The sequence below is a fragment of the Xyrauchen texanus genome, chromosome 36, assembly GCF_025860055.1.
Source record: "Xyrauchen texanus isolate HMW12.3.18 chromosome 36, RBS_HiC_50CHRs, whole genome shotgun sequence".
Lineage (NCBI taxonomy): Eukaryota > Metazoa > Chordata > Actinopteri > Cypriniformes > Catostomidae > Xyrauchen > Xyrauchen texanus.
The window spans coordinates 26,357,654-26,379,942 of NC_068311.1; the positions used below are offsets into that span (position 1 = coordinate 26,357,654).

General features: G+C 35.9%; 1 protein-coding gene across 2 annotated transcripts; it reads left to right on the forward strand.

Moving 5' to 3' along the window:
- The first annotated feature begins 2,452 nt into the window (after window positions 1-2,452).
- Window positions 2,453-20,367, forward strand: tmprss13a (transmembrane serine protease 13a). Of its 2 annotated transcripts, XM_052107507.1 has the most exons (14): window positions 2,453-2,630; window positions 7,326-7,500; window positions 10,275-10,388; window positions 10,496-10,611; window positions 10,648-10,831; window positions 11,996-12,122; window positions 13,094-13,189; window positions 13,305-13,348; window positions 14,703-14,865; window positions 15,612-15,781; window positions 16,112-16,210; window positions 16,745-16,887; window positions 19,452-19,607; window positions 19,737-20,367. In XM_052107507.1, exons 1-14 carry the CDS (start codon window positions 2,613-2,615, stop codon window positions 19,749-19,751), a joined length of 1,620 nt encoding a protein of 539 aa, XP_051963467.1. In that variant the 5' UTR covers window positions 2,453-2,612; the 3' UTR covers window positions 19,752-20,367. The 2 variants fall into 2 exon arrangements, with proteins under 2 accessions (XP_051963467.1, XP_051963466.1); XM_052107506.1 differs by having other exon boundaries at window positions 10,496-10,831.
- Window positions 20,368-22,289: the final 1,922 nt, after the last annotated feature.

Genomic DNA, 22,289 nt, shown 5'->3' on the forward strand with positions numbered 1-22,289 from the left:
GTGCATGAGTTGAATCTATTATTTACTGTAGTTTAAAGGTAATTGATAAGATTACAGAATTTATGAGCTATTCCTTTAAAGATTGCTCTGTATTACTTTTTCATCATTAATTCAAAACAAACTTTAATGAATAAATGAATCGATGGTAAATGAGAGTCTTAAAATGTATTGTTCCCATCACTTCCTGTTACTCTGAAATATTTTCTTGACAAGGAAATACAGTAAAAAACATACAAAAATAAAAAAAGCTCTGTGACATTAAATAGTTGAACAGTGCTCCTAGTGAAGGAAAAAAGTTACTGCCCTAGTTTTTGCTTTGTCATTCTCTCTTTGTGTATTGTCAGCTGAGTGCTTGAACCAACATCATTGTTGACATACAGCTCACACCTCTACAGGCACAGGCAGCTTTGTCATGCATCAAAGGCATGCTTTTGATGAGAAAAGCTATACGCTAGCTTCCTCCTGGGATACCGTGCCTTGTTTGGTCAGATTTTAAGGCAGCATTGCATGTATCCTTTGTTACATCGGAATACAGCTGCATCCAAATTCCCATTCAAAACAAGTATTTTTTTTACCACAAGGAACAACTTTCTTGATACATATAGCACTTCAAACCAACTGGTTCATGCTGGTAACTTGTTTGCTTCTGTTGGTGGCATGTTACTCTGATGAAGAGTTTGAAGGACCAGTACATATCTGTAATGGAAAACAATACAAACCATTAAATACACAGTACATTTGTAATGTAATTCGTGAAAATTAGAGAAAATTGTAATTAGCAAACATTAGCATATCAGCTAAGTGGTTTGAATCAAAGTTATAATTTCCCCCTAGACTAGAAAATGTATGGAAAAGTTGTGGAAATTAATTGGTCAAATATTGGGAACCGTGTGAAGACTAAAGATTTAGACATCCTACAACACATTTGATGTACTGCTTTTCGTATAATATCTAGCAGGCAAGTATGTGGGGTGCAATGTGCCAAGCTCAGTAAAAAAAATACATCCAAAACGGCGACGGAGCAAAGAAAATGTCATATATTTATAAAAATCAGTCTATATAATTAAAATAAATGACTTTTTTATCTAAACGTTGTGTGCTATGGATTTTAGGCTTAGCCTTTTTTGCGTCAATAACTTAGCAACATGCTAATATCAAAATCAATTGAAATCAATTGCGAGTGTATTCGGTGTTTACTGTCACCGGTTTTGAATCAGGACTAAATATGTCCGATTGACAAATGAATCACTCTTTTGAGTCGGTTCTTTACAATACATTTGTAAAACCTGATAGCAAAATGGTCAGAATTGATTTGTGTTTCAATCGGAATAACACATTCAGACTGCTCATGCATGCACTGAATCGTTTAGAGTGAAAAGAGAATGTTTGTTGCAGTGGATATTAATCTACTATTTATCAATGGAATACAAAGCTGCAAATGTGTCGTAAATTTAACAGTTTGTGAATGATAACTGCAGGTTAAGACAATTTTTTCAACCAAAAGAGTGTCAAAACACTTTGTAGCCTACATGAAAACATGTTAAAAAAGTGCCATGTCATTATCATTTACCATGTATCTTAAAGCCCCATGTAAATAGTATATGAATATGGTTATCATATCGAAGTACCATGGGAGTAATGTTAAACTAGTATAATTTTCTGCAATATTTAAGAGATTAATGTCATCACAGTAGTGTTCTGATTTATGGCCTTTATTTATATATATTTTTTTACTTATATCCTTATGAGGACAAGTTTATATGAAAATGTACTTTTTTGCTAATAAATTAAAGTTTAAAGGGAGATTTTTAGTGAATGAGGGCTTACATGTTGTCTGTTTTTCACCCAAAGCTATTGTATTGCTTCAAAATAAATTGGATTAAACCACTCAAGTAGTACGGATTACTTTTAGGATGCCTTTATATCCATTTTAAGCGTGAAGGTTTTGGACCCCATTGACTTACATTGTATGGACAAAAACCACCTCAAACATTCTTCAAAATATCTTTATTTGTGTTCTACAGATGAAAAAGGCATACAGGTTTGAAATAGCATAAGGGTGATTAAACGATGAGAGATCTTTTTTTATTTTAAGTCTAGTTAATCCAAAGTCTTGTATGTTTGATTACTCAAACCAATTTTAGTTTTGCTAGTCCAGTCCAACTTAATCCAATAAAGCTATTTTAATATCAGGGAATTAGCTTTGTTTGTAAACATAAGGGATGAGTAAAACCAGACATGTAGTAAATCACTGATATAATGCACCAATTCCACATTGGCCTTTTCACATCTTTACACTGAGAAGAAATTTGACGTGAGACTATTTTGAGCTCATTGTTTCCACATGAACCAGAGGGGAGGCGTGGGTGCACCATGCTGTGGGCTCGTGAAACTGGTCGGGCAGGTAGATATGACACTGGCATTCCTTCATTAAGAGGTAAATTGCGAATGACAAAGATGGGAGGATAAGAGGGCAGTCTTAACTCTCTCTTGAAAAGCAGGCCAGGAATAGAAAGAAGGGTCTCAATATTCCTCTGGGACGGTAAAGACAGGTTGTAATCCCACCCACATACACACTTTGGATCTTACCATAGTGCTCACTCTTGTAACCAATGGCAGACAATGACACGGTAAGGCATTCGATCACAGTTTTGGCAGCAGTGTATAATCTTTAGTTTAATTTCAATTATACTAAAGTATGTGTGTGTGAAATTTGATTTGTTTTTTATTCATGTCTAACAGATGCCTTAAAGTTTTCAGATACTCTGTGTCATTAATTTTTGTTTGTATGGATTTGGCTTGCATGTAGTGGTATAGACTACAGTTTAGGGCTGCACAATCGGGTTTTGCTGTGGCGTTGTGGCTAAAGCTCAGTCAGAGGAACTATAGGGTTCAAGCCATGTAAGAAGCGAGACATGAACCATTACTATTGTGCCATTTTGTTCCTAAGTTACTTTGGATGAAAGCGTCTGCTAAATAACATAAATAATATTATCTGTTGCATTAACTTTTTACCTGTAGCAAGTTTTGGACTTTCTGGTCTAGAGGACACCTGTGTCGATATTCATATTTTACTATAATGAGCTATTTCTACCTGATCTAACAATTAAAATACCTCTCGTTTGTGTAACCTAATGTTTTCAAGTTAATTCAGTGATGTTAAATCATATTTTTAATAAAAATAAATTAATAAACTTTTCATTTAGATATTGCCACATGAAACAATTATTTTTAGGTTAATGTTACTGGAATCCTGAAAACAGTCGCAATTAACAGTATACTTAAAGGCTTTAATGACTGTAGAAAGTAATTATACTGATGCAAAAATGTGGTGATAATTCGTATGCTGTTACAAAAAGTAAAATTTTAATATTTTCTTATTATTGTTCTCTTTATATATATATATATATATATTACTCGAGATGGGACAAACACCCCATAGAATCCCTGCATGCAGAATTCTGTAGAAACATTCTAAGAGTTCAGAGAAGAACACCTACTAATGCATGCCAGGCCGAACTAGGCAGATACCCCCTTATTATACATATTGAAATATGATCCCTCAAATTTTGGACACACCTAAATTCAAGTTCCCCTAACACACTGCAACTTGAAGCCCTTAAAACCCAAGAGCTGAAGCCTAAAACCAGTCCCCTTTGTCAGCTGGCTCTGAAACTCACAAACCCACTAACAACTAACAAACACCAGTTTCAGACCAGCACAGCTGAACAAAACCAGATCAGAATAAACCCAATCATAAAAGAAAGCAAAAATTCATATTTGCACCATTGGGAAAATTAAAGTAAAAACCAAAGCAAATTGGACTGTTATCGGCCCTAAACAGAACATATAATCTGGCAGAATATCTGCACACTGTAAGAGATCCAAAACAGAGACGGATCCTCACCAAATACAGACTCAGTGATCACAGTCTGAACATAGAAAAAGGCCGACATAGACAAACATGGCTTCCAAAGGAAGAACAAGTCTGTGCTCACTGTGACACGGGTGAGGTTGAGACAGAGACACACTTTCTCCTTCACTGTGAGAAATTTACAGAGGTGAGAGAGCGATACCTCCACAAACTCTCAACCCTCATGCCACAGTTTTCCAGATTGGCAGAAACCGATCAGATGCTGGTGTTACTGGGGGAGATCAGATCAGATGCTGGTGTTACTGGGGGAGATCAGATCAGATGCTGGTGTTACTGGGGGAGATCAGATCAGATTCTGGTGTTACTGGGGGAGATCAGATCAGATGCTGGTGTTACTGGGGAGGACCATCATGCATCAGTTGCAGCTAAATTCATTTTTGAGCTGCACACCCTCAGAAACCAATTACTGCCTTAATGTACTTCATTCACAGTACTTTTATTCTCTTATGTTCATAATGTCGTGTTAAATGCATATTTTATTTTATATTGTATAGCGTATATTGTTATTATAGTTTTTATTTTATTTGATTCATTACCTGGCACTTATTTTAATTCTATCTTATCATTATTATTTGTCTTGTCATTATCTGTTTTGTGTATTAATGCTTTGGCAATATTGTATGTAGATACAATCATGCCAATAAAGTACTTTTAAATTGAAATTGAAAATATATATATTGTTTTGTACATTGCCAAAGCTGGTTTGCTGCTTATCCCTTTGCATAATCTGGTCTTGCTCTTTTGAGTAAAGGTGAGAGTTTTAAGGAATATTCTGGATTTAACAAAAGTTGAGCTCAATCGATAGCATTTGTGGCACAATGTTGATTACCACAAAAACGTTTTTGACTTGTCCCTCATTTTCTTAAAATTAAAAAAAAAAAAAAAAAACAGTGAGGCACATGCAATGCAAGTGAATGGAACCAATCCATAAATGTTAAAATACTCACCGTTTCAAAAGTATTGCCACAAAATGTAAACAATATACGTGTTAACATGATTTTAGTGTGATAAAATTGCTTCCTAACCATTTCTGTGTAAAGTAATATAACATTTTACAACTTCATTGCCATGACATTGTAAAACTGTAAACCTAAAAATCATAAAACAACTTTAAAAACAAAGAATTAATGTAGGTGCTTTTATAAAATTATTAGCTTCACATTTCTGTGTTTAAACTCTCTAAAATTGGCCCCATTCAATTGCATTGTAATTACCTCACTGCAGCTATGATGGTTTTTCTTTTTTTTTATGAAAGGGCGAAACGAGTCAAATTACATTTTTAAGGAAATCAACATTGTGCCAGGAATGCTGTCGATTAAGCTTAACTTGTGTTGAGCCAGGAATATGCCTTTGACAAACCAGTTCCTCAACATGCCGAACAGAATCCTTTTTCCAATTTGGCACCAATGATTATGCAATAAATGTGAGGTCTAAACAGCATCTCATTTGTCAGCTGAGGTAAACCTTCATGTTATTGTCTGAGAGTGTTTAACCGCATGATTGAATACTTTCAGCTTTTGAAATAACTGGTAGAAAACCAGTTAGGATCATTATGGGCACTTTGACTGGTCTGCATGTAAGTAGCCCCATACGCAGCATGGTGCGATGCACTGTTTGTTGTGACACATTCCTCCCCGTAAACATCATTACAATATTTGTGACTCGCAACACAGTAGACCTTCTGTCGGTTCAAACCAGACGGGACAGCCTTCGTTGCCCTCTCGGATCGATGAGAATTGGATGCCCAGCACCTTGTTACTGGTTTATGGTTTGTCCTTCCTCGGACCACTGTTGGTAGGCACTCACCACTGCTGACTGGGAGCACCTCACAAACCTTGCTTTTTAATAGATGCTCTGACCCAGTCATCTGGTCATAAAAATGTGGCCCTTGTAAAAGTCGCTCAGGCTTTTAATCCTGTCCATTTCTCCTGCTTTTTCACATTGATTACGAGAACTGATTGTTCGCTTACCATCTAATCTTCCCAGACCTTTACACGTGGTCTTGTTAGGAGATAATCAATGTTGAGTTTTTATGAGTGGTCATAATGTATTGGCTCATCAGTGTATATCAACTCTTTTTTTTTTTTTTTAATTTCAAACTAAATTTTGGTCATAAATATGACTGGTCAGATTGAATGGGTTAAGAAACTGTTAAAGTAATCATTTACATGTGGGCTTTAATGTAACAAACAAACGAAAAAATCTTTGTTGAGGATATTTATGTTACATAAGGTGCTGACTCACTTGTGAAAACTGAAAACTTTTGATGATTACAAAGCAATTCAAAAGGCCCAAAGGTAAAATGCCTATTTAAAAGGCCCAAAGCCATTTGTGAAATCCTGGCAGAGTGTGAAATAAACAGACGTGGTGACACAGCAGGTATTGACAGAGGGGTATATTATTATATGCTTTTGTTCAAACAGAGCAGGTATTGGCCACAGAAATCAAACGGATTGCTTCCTTGTGGGCACAACAATCTAAGTGGGTTAGAGATCAGCGTGAAGCCAGCATGTCACAAACTGGCATCAAGGCTTTGTCAGTGGAAATCTGCCTGCCTTTCCTCAAGACAATGTCTCTCCCAGAGTACTATGCCCACAAATGTCACATTTGGTGGCATCTGTTCTCTTGAAACAAGGATGATAATGAATTGGGTAGTCTGAGCTGATAAAATCAAATGGGTGAAAATGAGAAATACAATTAAGCAAACAGTTCACATGACCACAGCATGGGCTGATGAAACTGGCATTTAAGGTGTGCCAATGCCCAGATAGTACAGTTACGGATTTGGCAGGTGCTTCAATCTAAAATGACTTAGAGTGCATTCAATGCATACATTTTATCATTACGTATGTTCCCTGAGAATTGAGCCCATGACTTTGACGTATGGTGGTGCTTGTCTGGAATACAGCACATTGGGTCCGATTTTAGGTGGAAAAACATTCGGAACCAATGCACCGAATTCTTGTATGATCATGTAGCATGTTTCAACTGTCCTAACAATAATAGTGTTCAAATCTTTTTTATTTAGCACTCTAATCCAAAACAAATGAGCGATTTTTTTTAAAACCATGCTCAAGTTCAACGTGGAAAATAGTAAACCAGATATACTAGTACACTGACATATTTGTAATTACATTTGAATAGACTGTAACACTCCATACAACACCTGTGGGGAGGAAAAGTCTGGACTTTTAATCTATTTGGATTAAAACTGAAACTATGTCTACTAAGAGCATTGTGTGCTGTCTGTTGCGTGTTAAATGTCATTGTTCAGAAACTATTATCATCAACTTGACAATCATTAAAGACATACCAGTTACAATACAGCTGCTGAAAGGTGACAAAAGTTCACCAGACACTTAAATTGCTTGTGTTATGTTCTCTTTTCTAGAAGGACCCTCCTCCACCATACTACTCTGTGGCAATGGATTTAGCACCCCCTCTCATGACCTATGAGCAGGTGATTCACGATGACAGTTGTGATGTCACCAAGAAAACGGTACCGTACTATGTTGAAAAGGATCCGACACAAGTAGGAGCCATTATCATCACACAGCACACTGTCTGTAAGTACTGCACATCGTTGGTTGCTCTAGATTTTGTGCAACTAAGATGACATGAGCAACAGGCACAGAAAATAAGCTCATCCCGTAATAGTTAATTCTTGCTAGTTGAAACTAGTAATTTATAAGTATGGTTTGCATATCAATCATTACAGAGAGTGCTATCAGAGCTGTAACTCCTGTGACTTGGTCAATGACAAATAAAGATGGAAGGAAGAAGGAGGAAAAACATTTACATTTATGCATTTGGCAGACACTTTTATCCAAAGCGACTTACAGTGCACTTATTACAGGGACAATCCCCCCGGAGCAACCTGGAGTTAAGTGCCTTGCTCAAGGGCCCAACAGTGGCATCTTGGTGGTGCTGGGGCTCGAACCCCTGACCTTCTGGTCAGTAATCCTGAGCCTCAACCACTGAGCCACCACTGCCCCTAACCTTTTGATAAACTAATTTTAAAAGGAATGTGCCATATTTTCAGAAATATAAGATTTGGGTCAATGACGTGATGCTCATTTTTTGGTCCAGAACTATTAATTTATACATATATATATATATATATATATATATATATATATATATATATAAATAAATAATAAAAACAAATCTAATTAAAAAGTTTAAAAGTCTCATTAAATGCTGAAATTCTTTACAATAATGGCATGAGTAGTGCAGAATAATCTAATATTATTTATATAAAAAATAAGCAGTGAAAACCTTTATATATATACATATTATTAATATTTGAAAAACTTAAATATATATTTTTGGCTATTGTAATATTCACAAAACTCATTTGGTCATTCACAGAAAATTTCAAATATTTGACTTTGACTTAAGTAAATTGTTTTTCTTGATGACCAATTCAAGAGCTCCAATAAATATTTCACATAACCTCCAATTGTCTGAGGGTCATTTTTGGCCCAGGACAGGTAAAGAATACATTATGGAACCAAATGTTGTGACATGGTCAAGACAATCAAAACAAATAAACTTAAAAAGAAAATGTATTTTTGTATATAATTGTTTAAGAGAAAGAACAAGTTAAAACATATTGTTTTTTCCTTTGTCAATATGGTCAATTTTGACCCTTAGGGGAAGAACCTGTTTTGACCTATCTTATATTCTTATACAAATTTAAATAGTTTTTTGAACACAAATGAATCAAATTTGACCTACAAAATATTTTAAATGTTCTCATATTTAGCCCCTAGGCCCATACTGTTCTCTAGCCTCCTCACCTGCTTCACTGGGTACTATATCTTTCCCACAAATTGCACACTTTCCTCTTAAATGCACATGTCCACACACAGAGGGTGTAAGTTTTGAACAGGTAATATTTTAGTAAATACATTTACTAACATCATTTTATATGATAGGGTAAAATGGGGCTAAAGTCCCACCAGTGGTAAAAGACCTATTGAATATAATTGTCTCTAAAATATTAGATTGGACCTGTAACACTGCATCAAATTGTTTGACAAAAGTAGGAAGGAATGGATTTGTTGCAATGGACGTGCAAACAGGGCACAATTCATTTTCCCCTTTCATTATAAACTTTGGGACCACATCAAAAAGATTTTCTTACTTTAGTGCCGTTTTACATGAATCAAGAATTTATGCATTTAAATGACCCATAGGATAAAAATGGGTGCAGTTTCTAAAGACAATAGGAAGGTTAATTTGACCATTTTATCCCTATATCTGCAACTGTTGGGCCTGAGGAAAAATACATGGATCAACAATTTGCTTACAAACTGTGAAGTTTCAAGTTTTCACATCTTGTATAAGGAGGTCCCAGCTCTAATCCACCCTAGTATAACTATGTATAGCAGAGGTGTCCAAAGTCCGGCCCGCGGGCCATCTGCGGCCCTCCGACTGCTCCTGAAACACTTTAGAAATAGAACAGAATTATGGAGAAATTATATGAAAATCATATTCTGGGCACTGGATGTCGCTATCACTTGCAGCCGCTATTCACAGCACATCGTCTCCACTAGCGTGTTCTGTGTCGTCACCAGCTTCATCCACTGGCGAGGGAGCCCGCGTCACCTTATTTTACAGAAAAAGTAAAATAAGATTTAGATAAAATTTAGATAAGATAACATTTAAAATAAGAAATTACAGCATCAAATCGCCACTTATTACACACCGAACCAAATGGACACTCCTGCTCAAGAACAAGACTTTTGCATTAGACTAAGACTTACCTGACAAACTTGTCGAAATGAGGTGGGGACAAAACTGGCCCAGGCAAAAAATGGTAAGGACATGTCCCATCCATAAATGACTCCTATGTGTGTTTCAAACTATATTTGTAAAAGATGACTTATTCTTATCACTTTGGACAACCTTATTTGTCAGTGACCCATTTGTGTTCATATTGGTTTCCTATATTTCTTAAAGGTATTCCATTTTTAAAATAATGTTTGATTTAATGGCTCTAAAAATGTCAAGTGGTGTAACCATGAAGTTAAAATAATGTATTTTCCTTACACATTAAATACTGTACATGCATGTACATATCATTATTTTCACAAATCAAATTAAAACATATTCAAGCATACATTTTTTTTTTTTATCATAATTGATTATAATTGATATTTCACATTTGACAACCTGGACTAACCTTACCATGTCACTAAAAAATCTTAATTAAATTGATTAATTTCCATTATATATGTATTTATGTAATAATATAGTTTATTGTATATCATTTATTAATGTATTTTATTTTAATAATTATAATTTATTATGAAATTTGTTCTTGCTCCATCAGCACATGCCAGTAGCAAGAAGCAGGAGTCTTGCGGACGGAGTGCCAAGTGTTATGGTGGTTTGGCAGGTGTACTTTTGCTGTTGGTACTCCTTGGAGTGGCCATCTGGCTTGGAGGTAAGGAAACCACTTAAGAGGGTGTATCTGTGAATGACCGGACACACCATCAATGCTTCCCTAAATGCTCACCTCCCTTTCTCTCTCTTTACCGATTGCGTGAGTAGTACATTTTAGGTCCAAGGCAAATTCAGTCCATAATGAAAGTATTTGCAAGGGAAATGATTGCATGCAAGGAAATGAACAGGGAAATGAACAAGGAAATGAACACGGAAATGAACACGGAAATGAACAAGGAAATGAACACGGAAATGAACATGGAAATGAACAAGGAAATGAACACGGAAATGAACATGGAAATGAAAGTGAAGAAGAAAATGAAAGTGAAGAAGAAAATGAAGAAGGGCATCGTGGTTACATGAAGGTACCTGAAACCTGCTCAAACTTCTCAGTACCATGTGACGCCATACAAGCCTGTCAACAGTCTGACGAGACAAATTGCGGTGAGCATGAACACACCCACCTTCTAACACACAGAGAATAGGTCATGGATAATGTACACAGCCAGCTGGCCATTATTAAAAATTATTGCACAGCTTTCTGGAATTCTTGATTCTGATTGGTCAATCGCTATCCATCCAGCGGTCTGATTTCTGAATAATGACCACACATCCAGGAATAAAGCGATATTTCCCCAGTCACTTAGGTATTGTAAGTCATCTTTCCTGCTTCTTAGATCCCTCTGTGATCTCTACAAGTAAGCAAATAAAATAATTTCCACTTAAATCAATATTTCTTGTCCATGTATTTATTTATTTGGCCAGAAGTCTTGTAATAAGTGAGATAATGAGCAGTCAGACAGTCATTTTTGCAAGACAAACACAGCAGAACTCCGAATCAAACCAGAGGAAGAAATCAACTGTTTCTAGAGACCATGTGATCTCTTTCTTCTCACATAATAACATTCTTCCATTATTTTATGTCCGTTTAATTGTATATTTGGTCTGTAGCCTTGATTTAAGCATAATAATCAGCAGTCAGCCGCTGGTTATATCACAAAATCAACTTCATGCGATAATTAATGCGACCCCAAAAAAGGTGATCAGGCCCTTGACACAACCCTGTGATGACAAGATACTTACCAAATCAACAAATAAATATGCATGAAATATAAATGTAAGTTTATTATTTTTTATTTATTTTATTATATAAGACGAAGAAGACTGCAGAGTGATACAAAAGACATGAAACTAACACAGCTATGTAGGAGTTATATAACAGTATATTAGTTACCTGGAAGAATGGTCAATTGTGCAATTTAGTGGTCATTATACAAAAATATATTGTTGCAAATTAACTTACTGCAATTAACCAATCAAAATCAAGAATTCCAGAGAGCCATGTAATACAATGTATTTATTCAGGCTACATTGGCCATTCAAAAGCGGTAAAGATATTATTGGTTTAGCATTTAAGATAATGCTTTGGCTTTAAATAGAAACAAAAAGGCTAACATGTCTTTATAAGGAAACTACATGACAATATTAGCAAAAAACACTTTACTGCTCTATGATATGAGTTAACACAGCAAGCCCTGTGTTTACTGTGTTGCAAAAAAGGTTTATTTAAAACTACACTAATTTCTCTTTCACTATTCATGTTCTCAGTGAGGTTTGGTGATGGTGGACTTTTGCAGGTCAAAACAGCTCAGGATGGGCGATTCCTACCCGTGTGTTATCAGGGCTCGGATACCAGTTACGCAGATCAGATCTGTGCCCAATTGGGATTTAGAAGGTAAATGCACTTATCTTTGACTTAAAGGAGTTAAAAATAAATAAATAAATACATTCTTTCATCATTTACTTACAGTACATGCTGCTACAAAACCACAAAAAAAGTATATTAAATAAATGATTAAAGAAATATTTTACAGAAATACTTTTCAGTGATACGGGGCTGTGAATCTTTAAAAAAGGAAGAAAAAAATCAGACTGATCTCACTGTGAATTCAGCAAAAATAGGTCAATATTTCTGCTGTTGAAATCGGTCTTACTGAAATTCAAATCACTGCCCCCAGTGGCCGAACATGGAAGTGATGTTGAATGAATGGGCACTTGTGAGTTCCAGTTGAATTGTCCACAGTGTAGCGCCAAAAGTGAGATGTATTTTAGTTGTAAATAATGTAATACAGTCAACAGGAATGCATATAATCCTACCCCATAACACAAAACCCAACCCTAACCTAACCATCAGCAGAGTACAAATTTTATTTTAGGGTGAAAAGCAACCTTCAAAATCGCACTCAACACTGTTTATGTGAAGGATATTTCTTCCTGGTTCCCATGGGACCAGAATCAGTATCTTGGAGGGTACTTGCGCAATGCATTATCAGCAGCGCTAGAGGAAAAGCAACCATGTCTGAACTAATGGAATTATATCTGTTGGGGGATGGTGCTTTTCAGTTATTTGGCAACATGTCGATTTGCAATGTGATCATGTTGTAAAAAAATACTCTTCCATAAAAGTAGTGCATACGACTCATTATCTATATTCCAAGTTTTTCATTATTTAAAATATTGTATTTTGTGTTCCACGAAAGAAATAATGTCATGCTGGTTTAAAATGATATATGTGTAAATACCATTAATGCATTTGAACAAATTTTAACCATGACTGAGCAGACTAATGTGAATCTTGTTCCATTTTTCTTTTCTTTTACATAACTGATGCCTTCCCTGTGTTGAAACTGTGCTTCCTTCCCTTAGGTCCTATGCATTAAGTCCAGTGGAGAACAATGATTCTGTAGCTCTTACTTTAAAACCTAGAACAGACAGTCTTATTCAGGGTCTGGTCAATGTCAGGTAAGAAGACAAATAACTATACCAAAACCACAAAGCAGATTGTAGAAGAGCATAGCAACTTTATCTTGCAAGTTTCGATAACAATTCCCTTATTTGTAATGTTTATGTTGTTTAGTTCAACCTGTCCGAATGAGCAAGCAATCTCCCTTCAGTGCAATGGTAAGGACTCCAGTCATAATGTTAAACCTGTATTCATTAAACCACCAGTCATATTTGATTGAATTCATGTCATATATAAATAATTAATATGAATGTATATCCAATAACGTGTCACAGTAAACCTTCAATCCTACAATGTCATGTCACCTCAAAGCAGTAGAACCCATTATAATCAATAATGCTCTATACCATGGAAGCGCCTGTTGCAGTGGATGTCCAACAGGTGTCCTGTTCCATTTTACACTGCACGCGCTGGCACTGGTTTAGAAAGTTTGTGTCAACGTGCCCGGTGTAGACAGCCTCAAGCATTTGCTTTGCGTCGCATCAGTGGGCATGCATGGTTCAAACAGGATGTCAGCACCATAAACTATCAAACAGTCATGACATTTGAAATATTCATGAATGGAACTGTACTACTTGTTCTTTCGTATCAGGTCAGAATGTTTTTAAATGTCCAATCCTTCAATAACAGTTCCTTTGCAAAGCTTGAATCGTTTTTATAGCAGGTTCACAAGCAACCCACATAGATATCCACTTGGCCATAGATCCATGCTTAAATACATTGAAAACACACCCACATCCAGTTTCTAATATCATTCTACACTGAAATGCATCTGAAAGGTCAAAGATGTCCATCCATCACATTTTTCATTTATCTGTGATGGTTTAAATACAAAATAATTTAAAATAGACCAGATGGATCCCCTTTAGTGTTCAGGAATACTTAGGCCGCAGTAGGCCTTGCTTGTCCTTCTCTCTCAGTTTATGAACTGAAGCACCAGTGGGCGGGGCCATGTGTGCGTTGATAAAAAAGTAGGAGTTGAAGTTTTTGAGCTGTAGAGGCGGTTATGAATTAATGTATCCCTAGTGATGTAGGGTAGTCATGGAAGTAGAGATTGAGGCATTTTTGCAGCTTGGTTTCAAGAAATGCTTTCATTGCATTGGGGAATAAGTTTTGAGTTCTAAAATTTATTCTATGTTTTAACAGATCACTTATATGTCAAAATATCAAGGAAAATTTGATTCCTTATTACATGACCCCTTTAAAATATATGACATCATTTTAAATTTTGCTTCTTGAGTATAATCATTAAAGAACCATCTAACCACAGCCATAATTAGATTTATCCAATCATCAACACTCATCGACTAGCTTTGGAAATTTTGGGAATATTAGGAGTTGCACAAACAAGAGAAATGTAACCATTTGAAATCCTGAGCAGAAAAAAACATCAGTGCACTGGATATATTTTTAGGTGAACTAAAAGAAGCCTGTTCGCCCATTAAGAATATTCTAACCTTAAGTGTAGTGTACTGAAGTGCACAAAGTAAGTTATCTATTTCTTTCTTTCAGACTGTGGCAAGCAGCAGACTACCTCCAGGATCATAGGGGGCAAGGCTTCTAAGTCTGGCCAGTGGCCCTGGCAGGTTAGCCTGCATTTTAAGGGAAGACACGTTTGTGGTGGATCACTCATCTCTCCAGACTTTGTAGTGTCAGCTGCCCATTGCTTCCAAGGGTTGGTATTCAACCATTAAGTGCCTCATTGTACATACTCATCACAGTAACGTCCTGGTAAAATAAACACTAGAGGCACTACAACACCTACTTTGTCCAATGCAATCTTATGACATAAAATTACTTTTACTATAAAGCATGACTTTTAAGGCGACACATTTTAAACTTTGCATTAAATAGTAATCTAAATTGACTAGCTAGTTCAAATGCAATCAAATTGTGCAATAGCTCAACTGATAGAACATTGTACTCAGTGTAAAGGACCGAGGTACTGAATAGTATGTGAGTCAACACACAAGCCTAAAGAGTCAAAGAAGCACCACAAAATGATATGGTTGCATCTGCAGTTGTGGTTTTTTATGTTATATTTGCTTTTTTTATGACACTATTGGTTAGGTTTAAGTTTAAGGTTTATGGTAGGGATGTTTTCTTTTTTTTTTTTTTTTTAAATGACAGTTGATTAATCTTTCAAACCACATCTGTTTGGGAGAAAATGGAAATCGCTTCTAGCGCAACACACAAGACATTTCACCCCGGAACTGCCGCGATACACATAATTAACCATGTAATGTATATTTTTTTAAATGTCACAACTGTCATGTAATGTCATGAGATCAGTCTTTTATTATGGCTACTGTGAGTTTGCAATAGGTTTTAATTCTATTTTTCTCATTGTAACCTTGTTGAAAAAAAATAACAATATAAATCTGTGATGTAACCATTAAGCTAATTTTGTATTGAATACAGGGTAATGATGAATAATGCAAGCTGGGGTGTGTATGTTGGAGCTATTTCCCAGAATGAACTTCAGACCGCTTACACTGTGAAGAAAATTATAGTGAATGAGAAATTCAATGGTAGCAGCTATGACTATGACATTTCCTTGCTGAAACTCGACAAACCTGTGGACTTCTCTGGTAAGTTTGTACCGTTGTGTGTTTAGTTAAAGAAATAGTTAGAGAATACTTGCTATGTTGCGATTGGTAGGAGACAAGCAGGAATCAATGTCGTTTGGTGTCATTGATGTCCAGCCTGAAGTGCAGTGTGCCTTCATGTGCAGTTTGATGCACAAGTGTGAATGAGATTTGAGTATGAATTTGTTATTTTTGTTGTTTTTTTTGCAATTGATGTAGTGTCATCTTGCGAAATAATGTAATACTGTATGTTCTTGAATGTGTATTGTGAAGTTTTGACAAATTATCTTGAGATTAAGATTTCCAGACTTAATAATTCAAATTTCCATACAGATACTGTGCAGCCTGTTTGTCTTCCTGGCTTTGACCAGAACTTTTCTGAAGCATCAGATTGCTGGACATCCGGCTTTGGGATAACAGAGGAAGGAGGAGGTACAGAGAGAAAAGAAAACATTTAAAGACATATATACATATTTCCAAAGCCAAATGGTTTATTATGCGTTTAAAAACCACAACATTTGAGGAATTAAAGGGATAGTTCACCCTAAAATTTTAATTCACAATTTGTTTACTCACCATCATATTGTTCTTAACCCATATGACTTTGTTTCTTCTATGAGAAATAAAACTGTCAGCCTCAGTCACCATTCACTTCACTGATTCACTTTTATTCAACAGCAATGAAATGTATGTCAAGATGTAATGCAAGTATAATAGAAAACGTTTATCAAACAAAACAACTAAGCAAGCTCTCTATGACATATACATTCTATACCAGTTCATTTAACATACCTAAACAGGAAAACATAATATTGAAAAAACAAACAAACAGCATTCAATAAATTTTAAGAAAAGTATTTTTAATGTAATGTTTCTGCATGCCACAGTTCTCACTGTATATTGTCTTATTTAAAGCGTTTATACTGACCTGGACCTATGACTTTGAGTGTTTCTTTTGTCCATCAGGCAATATCTCTAAAAGTCTCATGGGAGTGACAGTGAATATCACAGACACGCGTCTTTGTAACAGCAGTCGAGTATACAATGGGGCTATCTCTAAAAATATGGTGTGTGCCGGTGATATGAATGGGGGCCGGGACTCCTGTAAGGTAAATCTGCCTCAACCAATCATTGTGTCCATCATACTCAAGCACCAAATTGCCTTCAGGTCATTATTCACTGGTTGAGTCTTGTCAAATGTTTCTTCGTCTCTTGACATTGATTCATTCAGGTGTCTAGGCCAATGGCTCATGCGTTTTGACCATATGTTACTGGCAAATATGCCCATCCTCACAGTTCTCTGTTCCAATAGAGCCCTGCAGAGTAGATTTCACAGGGTATTTGGGGATCTTAAGTGCGACTTCAAATTGTAGGGAGTGCATTTTTTGTTCCAAAATCTAGGTTTGGCTGAGAAAAATAAAAAATAGTGAAAAGAAGTAGTGACTGTCATTTTTATTCAGTTTAATTCACCTCAGTCAGAAGTGGTAGCTACTGTAGGCAGTTATGCACAAGTACAGTATAAAGCACACTAGATATGTCACTGTTACAATGTTATTATATTGTACATACACACACACACACACTGTACATACATACATACAGTATTATATATTAACCACATTTTCATTTTAAACATCAAAATGGTAATTTATCACAAAATGTAGGGGTTTTAAATAGGAAATGTTTATTACTCAACTGAATACAGTATGTATATTAATTTAATGTACAGTAATAAACTATATATATTTATATACATATATATATTTTCACTTAGATTTGGGCTGTTTTATATATGTATATTAAGGCTGTAAATTTTACGTGTTAATTCAGCGCTATAATTTTTTTTATAAATAACGCGTTGAAAAAATGTAAGCAATTAATTGTGCCCTGTAGCCATACATAAATTCTCTAATAAGAAATTTTTCTACTTACAGAATAATTCAAGCTCTAAGACAATGTCCACACTAATACATTTTGGTTTGATAACATATTTTTTTCCCAACTTTTTGGCCTTCTGTCCACACTGAGACGACATTATTGACATCAAAAGAGGAGTATTTAAAAAATGATTTGAAAATGCCGTCTTCGCATTGTAGTATGGACAGGGGAAACGATATCTGAAAACGATGACGTATTTGTAGACATGTGAATCAGTCATGTGATGCATTCATGTTGTAGCGCCGCTATTGTGCCTGTTATTTACAGTTGATAGCATTGTTAAAGATAAAGATGTTACTTTGTACAACCTTCACATTGCATTCCTTCAAAGGTGATGGGAAGTTTACACGGAATTGCTGTTCAGCGACAGAAAACTATGACAATTGCATTTTAGACAGTACATGGAACAGCGTTTTTTTTGTTGTTGTTTTTTTGCATTCGCTTTGAGAGGATTTAAGAGTTTTCTAATGTTTCAGTATGGACGAAAAACGTTTGGAAAATGTTTGCAAATGGCAGTGTGGGCTCAGAGCATTTTTAAATGTATCTGAAATAATGTGGACAGTCATCAGGGAGCAATCAGATTGCAGGGGTCTTGGACAAGTTTCAACCTACATTTTATTGACAAGGCATCATTAAACATTGTTTATGGCTAGAGACATTGAAAAACTGTGAAATGTGATGTGCAATGAGATGCTCTAACAGTGTTCATCTGACGCTTCTAAAGCCACTTTTTGTACTGCCTAATCCACGTTTTGCTTATCTGCCACAACAATGTAAGGTTTTTAAAGTATCTAAATTATTACATTTATTATATAAGCTATATTATATCTATAATTAACTTTATTAGTAGGGTATGCACAATTGTAGTGAACAGAATAGCATCTCAGAATGCACAGCATGTCGAAACTTGAGGCGGAAGGGATGCAACAGCAGAAGACCACGTCGGGTTCCACTTCTGTCAGCCTAGAACAGAAAATGTGTACCTCTGAATATATCCAGATTTATTAGACCAGGTGATGATTTCCTATCATCTACTGTCCAGTTTTGGTGAGTATGTGCCCACTGCAGCCTCAGTTTCCTCTTCTAAGCTGACAGTAGTGTTACCCGGAGGGTTCTTCTGCTGCTGTTGCCCATCTGCCTCAATGATCGATGTGTTGTGCATTCTCAAATGCTATTCTGCTCACTACAATTGTACAGACAGTTTATCTGAGTTACCGTAGCCTTTTTGTCAGCTCGAAACAGTCTGCAGAACTGCTGCTCAATGGAAGTTTTTTGTTTCTGGCACCATTTTGAGTAAACTCTAGAGACTGTAATGCGTGAAAATCCCAGGAGATCAGCAGTTACAGAAATACTCAAACTAGCCTGTCTGGACCATAAATCATGCCGCTGTCGAAATCACTGAGGTCCCATTTTATTCCCCATTCTGATGGTATATGTGAACATTAATTGAAGGTCCTGACCCGTATGTAATAAAAATGATAAATCTAATAAAAATGATCATACTTCTATATAAACTTATGATAATTTTTAATAGATTTATATTACTTACAGGAGTATATTTCTTCATCATACTCAAAACCGCTAACCTGTTTTAAGATATCAGAACTTTATTACTAATCACAATTTATTGTTTGCTATGTTCAATATTTTGAAGTATCTTTCTTTTACAGTGCACAGTGATTCAAAGTTTATATTCCATTTGCTCTTTCTCTTTCTCCTTGTCTCTTGACTATAGGGCGACAGTGGAGGTCCACTGGTGTGCAAGGGAGGTAATGAACGCTGGAATCTGGTAGGAATTACGAGTTGGGGAAGAGGCTGTGGGGAAAAAAATAGACCAGGAGTATATAGCAAAGTGACCAACCTACTACCCTGGATCTACAGCAAAATGCAGGTGAGCTGGACAGCATGTTGCTTCTCCATAGATTGAAGAACATGCCATTCTTAATACCCATTTAAGGTGTATCGTACAATAAATCTTCTTTCTTAACTTTCCATATCTTGTGCTATCTTCATTCATTAGCAAGAGAAGCCCTGATGCCTCTCTTCTGTGTGGTGTGTCTATCCCTGAGTCTTTGAACAAAGACAGTGGAAAGGCACATGGACAAACTGATAGACAAGTGGTGGATGAGACATGAAGGACAGATAAATGCACTTTGACATGGGACAGTGTTGCAATACTGTAGCCACAATACAAACAAATTAGCAGTGCTTTCTATTAGCTACCCTTTATCTTTGCGTTTTTACAGTACTGTAAGTTTACAGCACACTGCTGAATCTGATTCTTTGCTGCCTCTTCAAATTAACAGGATCCTTGCACTGATTTTTACTACAGAAATGTATTGGGAGTATTGTTTATGAGTTTGCTGCTCGCTTCAACAAATCTGTATTTAATAACCAAAGGGATGTTAATTTCATTTGAAAACTGGTGTCTATTAATTAAGATAAAATGTTTGTATTACTTTATGTGAAGGATCTGAACTACACTGAATATTCTTTATGCATGTCTTCTCATAACATCATATTGTTTCTTTATAAATCATGTCAAAATCAAATACAATTTAATGTTTATTTTCACACAGGAAAGTTGTCACAATGGCTAAACCTTGTAATTGTTTTATTGTATAAGCTATTAAAGGTAATAATATTGATTAACACAAAATATTTGTATGTCTCATCCCTACTTTTCTTAAAAAAATCAAAAATCGAGGTTACAGTGAGGCACTTACAATGGAAGTGAATGGTCCCGATCGGTAAACGTTAAAATCCTTACTATGTTTATGTTAACATGATTCCAATGTGATAAAATCACTTACTGACCTTTTCCGTGAAAGTTAGAGCCAATTTTACAACTTTGTTGCCATGATGATCTAATGTCAACAAGCCTTAAAACCAGCGCCATTGAAAGTTGCGACACTATTTGAACTCACCGCCACGCGGTCGCGTGGCTCATGTAGCTCTCAATAGTTCCAAACAAATCCATGTTGTCAACCTGTTTGAATGGGTTGAAGCAGGACAGACAGCATCAGCGACTATATTTGCTAAATTTTCAGTAAATATTAAAGCAAAATGTGTACTGATTACTACGATGACTACATTTATAGTAGGATTTTTTTCTGGGGAGTGATGGAGAGTCAACATGAATCAGTTTTTTTGTGTTTAATTTCGGAGGGAAGGGGGATTGCTCCCATATCGTAAAATACATTTACAGTATTTTCTCACGCTTCTATGGTCATAATTACTCACATCCTAATGTTATCTTATGTTAAGACATTCACATAAGTATGCACAACAAGTGAATATCAATGAATGTAAGCAACTGCTCAAATTAACCCAAGTAGTTTGGTCAATAGTGCAAAATAATCAAGGCAACCAATTGCAATCAACAAAACATTTTATTATATAATAAATAAAGGGTGAGGGTAGATAAGTTTTTCCTTGAATGGGCAGTCTTCATAGAAAATCATTCGACCTCCTACAGGGAAAAAAAGATGGCAGAAAGCATAGAAAAGGCATAAAAGTGTTAAAAATAGCCATTGCAATCTTTATTTCACCGCAACAGTAGGAGATCTGTACACCTCGCCATGAGCGCTCAATAAACTTCACTGGATGATGACTGCTCAAAACATCTCCAGACACACATGCAAAAACCAAGGAGTCAAATTCCTATTCATACAATGATAGCAAAAACATACCACAAGTAATGCTACATTTACTTGAATTTGTGGGTGAGGGCATTCCACTGCCACAAGTAAAAAATTAACTTTTTTTGCCAATGTGTTAACGGCTTAAAAAAGTAGCCCTTCCCGGACTTCCTAGGTTGCGTATGAAAGCATGTAGACTGATTTTCATGCAATGGGAGCGGGTCAGTTTTGGCTGGAAAATCCAAAGGTTGTAATGTTTATGCACGCTCCTGAGAGCCCTCAATAGCTTCCCTACCACTATTCAACAGCAACAACAAACTGCAAACCTAGGTAACGTTATCTTAGAGATGGAATCCAGCAAATGTCCAGCTCCCAGCACAACACCGACTCCTACACAAACTCTGAGTAAGCCAAAAAACAAACAAAAAAACTGTATCTACTGAATACCGTATGGCTAAGCGGGAACGCGATCAAGGTCTACCGAAAACTAGAGTGAACATCAGCAGGGCATTTGATTCTTGGAGGTACCTTCGTTCGGTTTTGGGGATCAAAACCGACCCTGAATTGGTGTTATTCATAATGTATAGGTTAGCTTCCATAACTACAAAACATGTGAACTATAGTGCCATAAGGATTGATCTGTGTAATTTTAGCTAACTTGATCTTGCCTGCTAATGCTGATGAATTGCAAGCTACCTTCCTTCGTAACTTTCCAATAATTTAAACGATCTTCTCTTTATAGTAAAAGTCAAGTATACAGGATAAATATAAGCAAATATGCTGGTTTTTTGATTGCAGTACAGCATATGACATACAAATCTTACAATAGGGCAACATAACAGTGCAGTGCAACAGTAAACTGTCTGGTATAGTTTGGTAGTATGTAGCTGTATCAGTATGCTATGTTCGCTGATAAGTAGTTTTAGTTTAGT

What these genes read in the sequence shown, in the direction of transcription:
- tmprss13a (XM_052107506.1), top strand. An exon ending in GTCTGACGAGACAAATTGCG is followed by an intron (nt 10,832 to 11,995) that starts GTGAGCATGAAC and finishes TCATGTTCTCAG; the next exon opens with TGAGGTTTGGTGATGGTGGA. An exon ending in AATCTCCCTTCAGTGCAATG is followed by an intron (nt 13,349 to 14,702) that starts GTAAGGACTCCA and finishes TCTTTCTTTCAG; the next exon opens with ACTGTGGCAAGCAGCAGACT.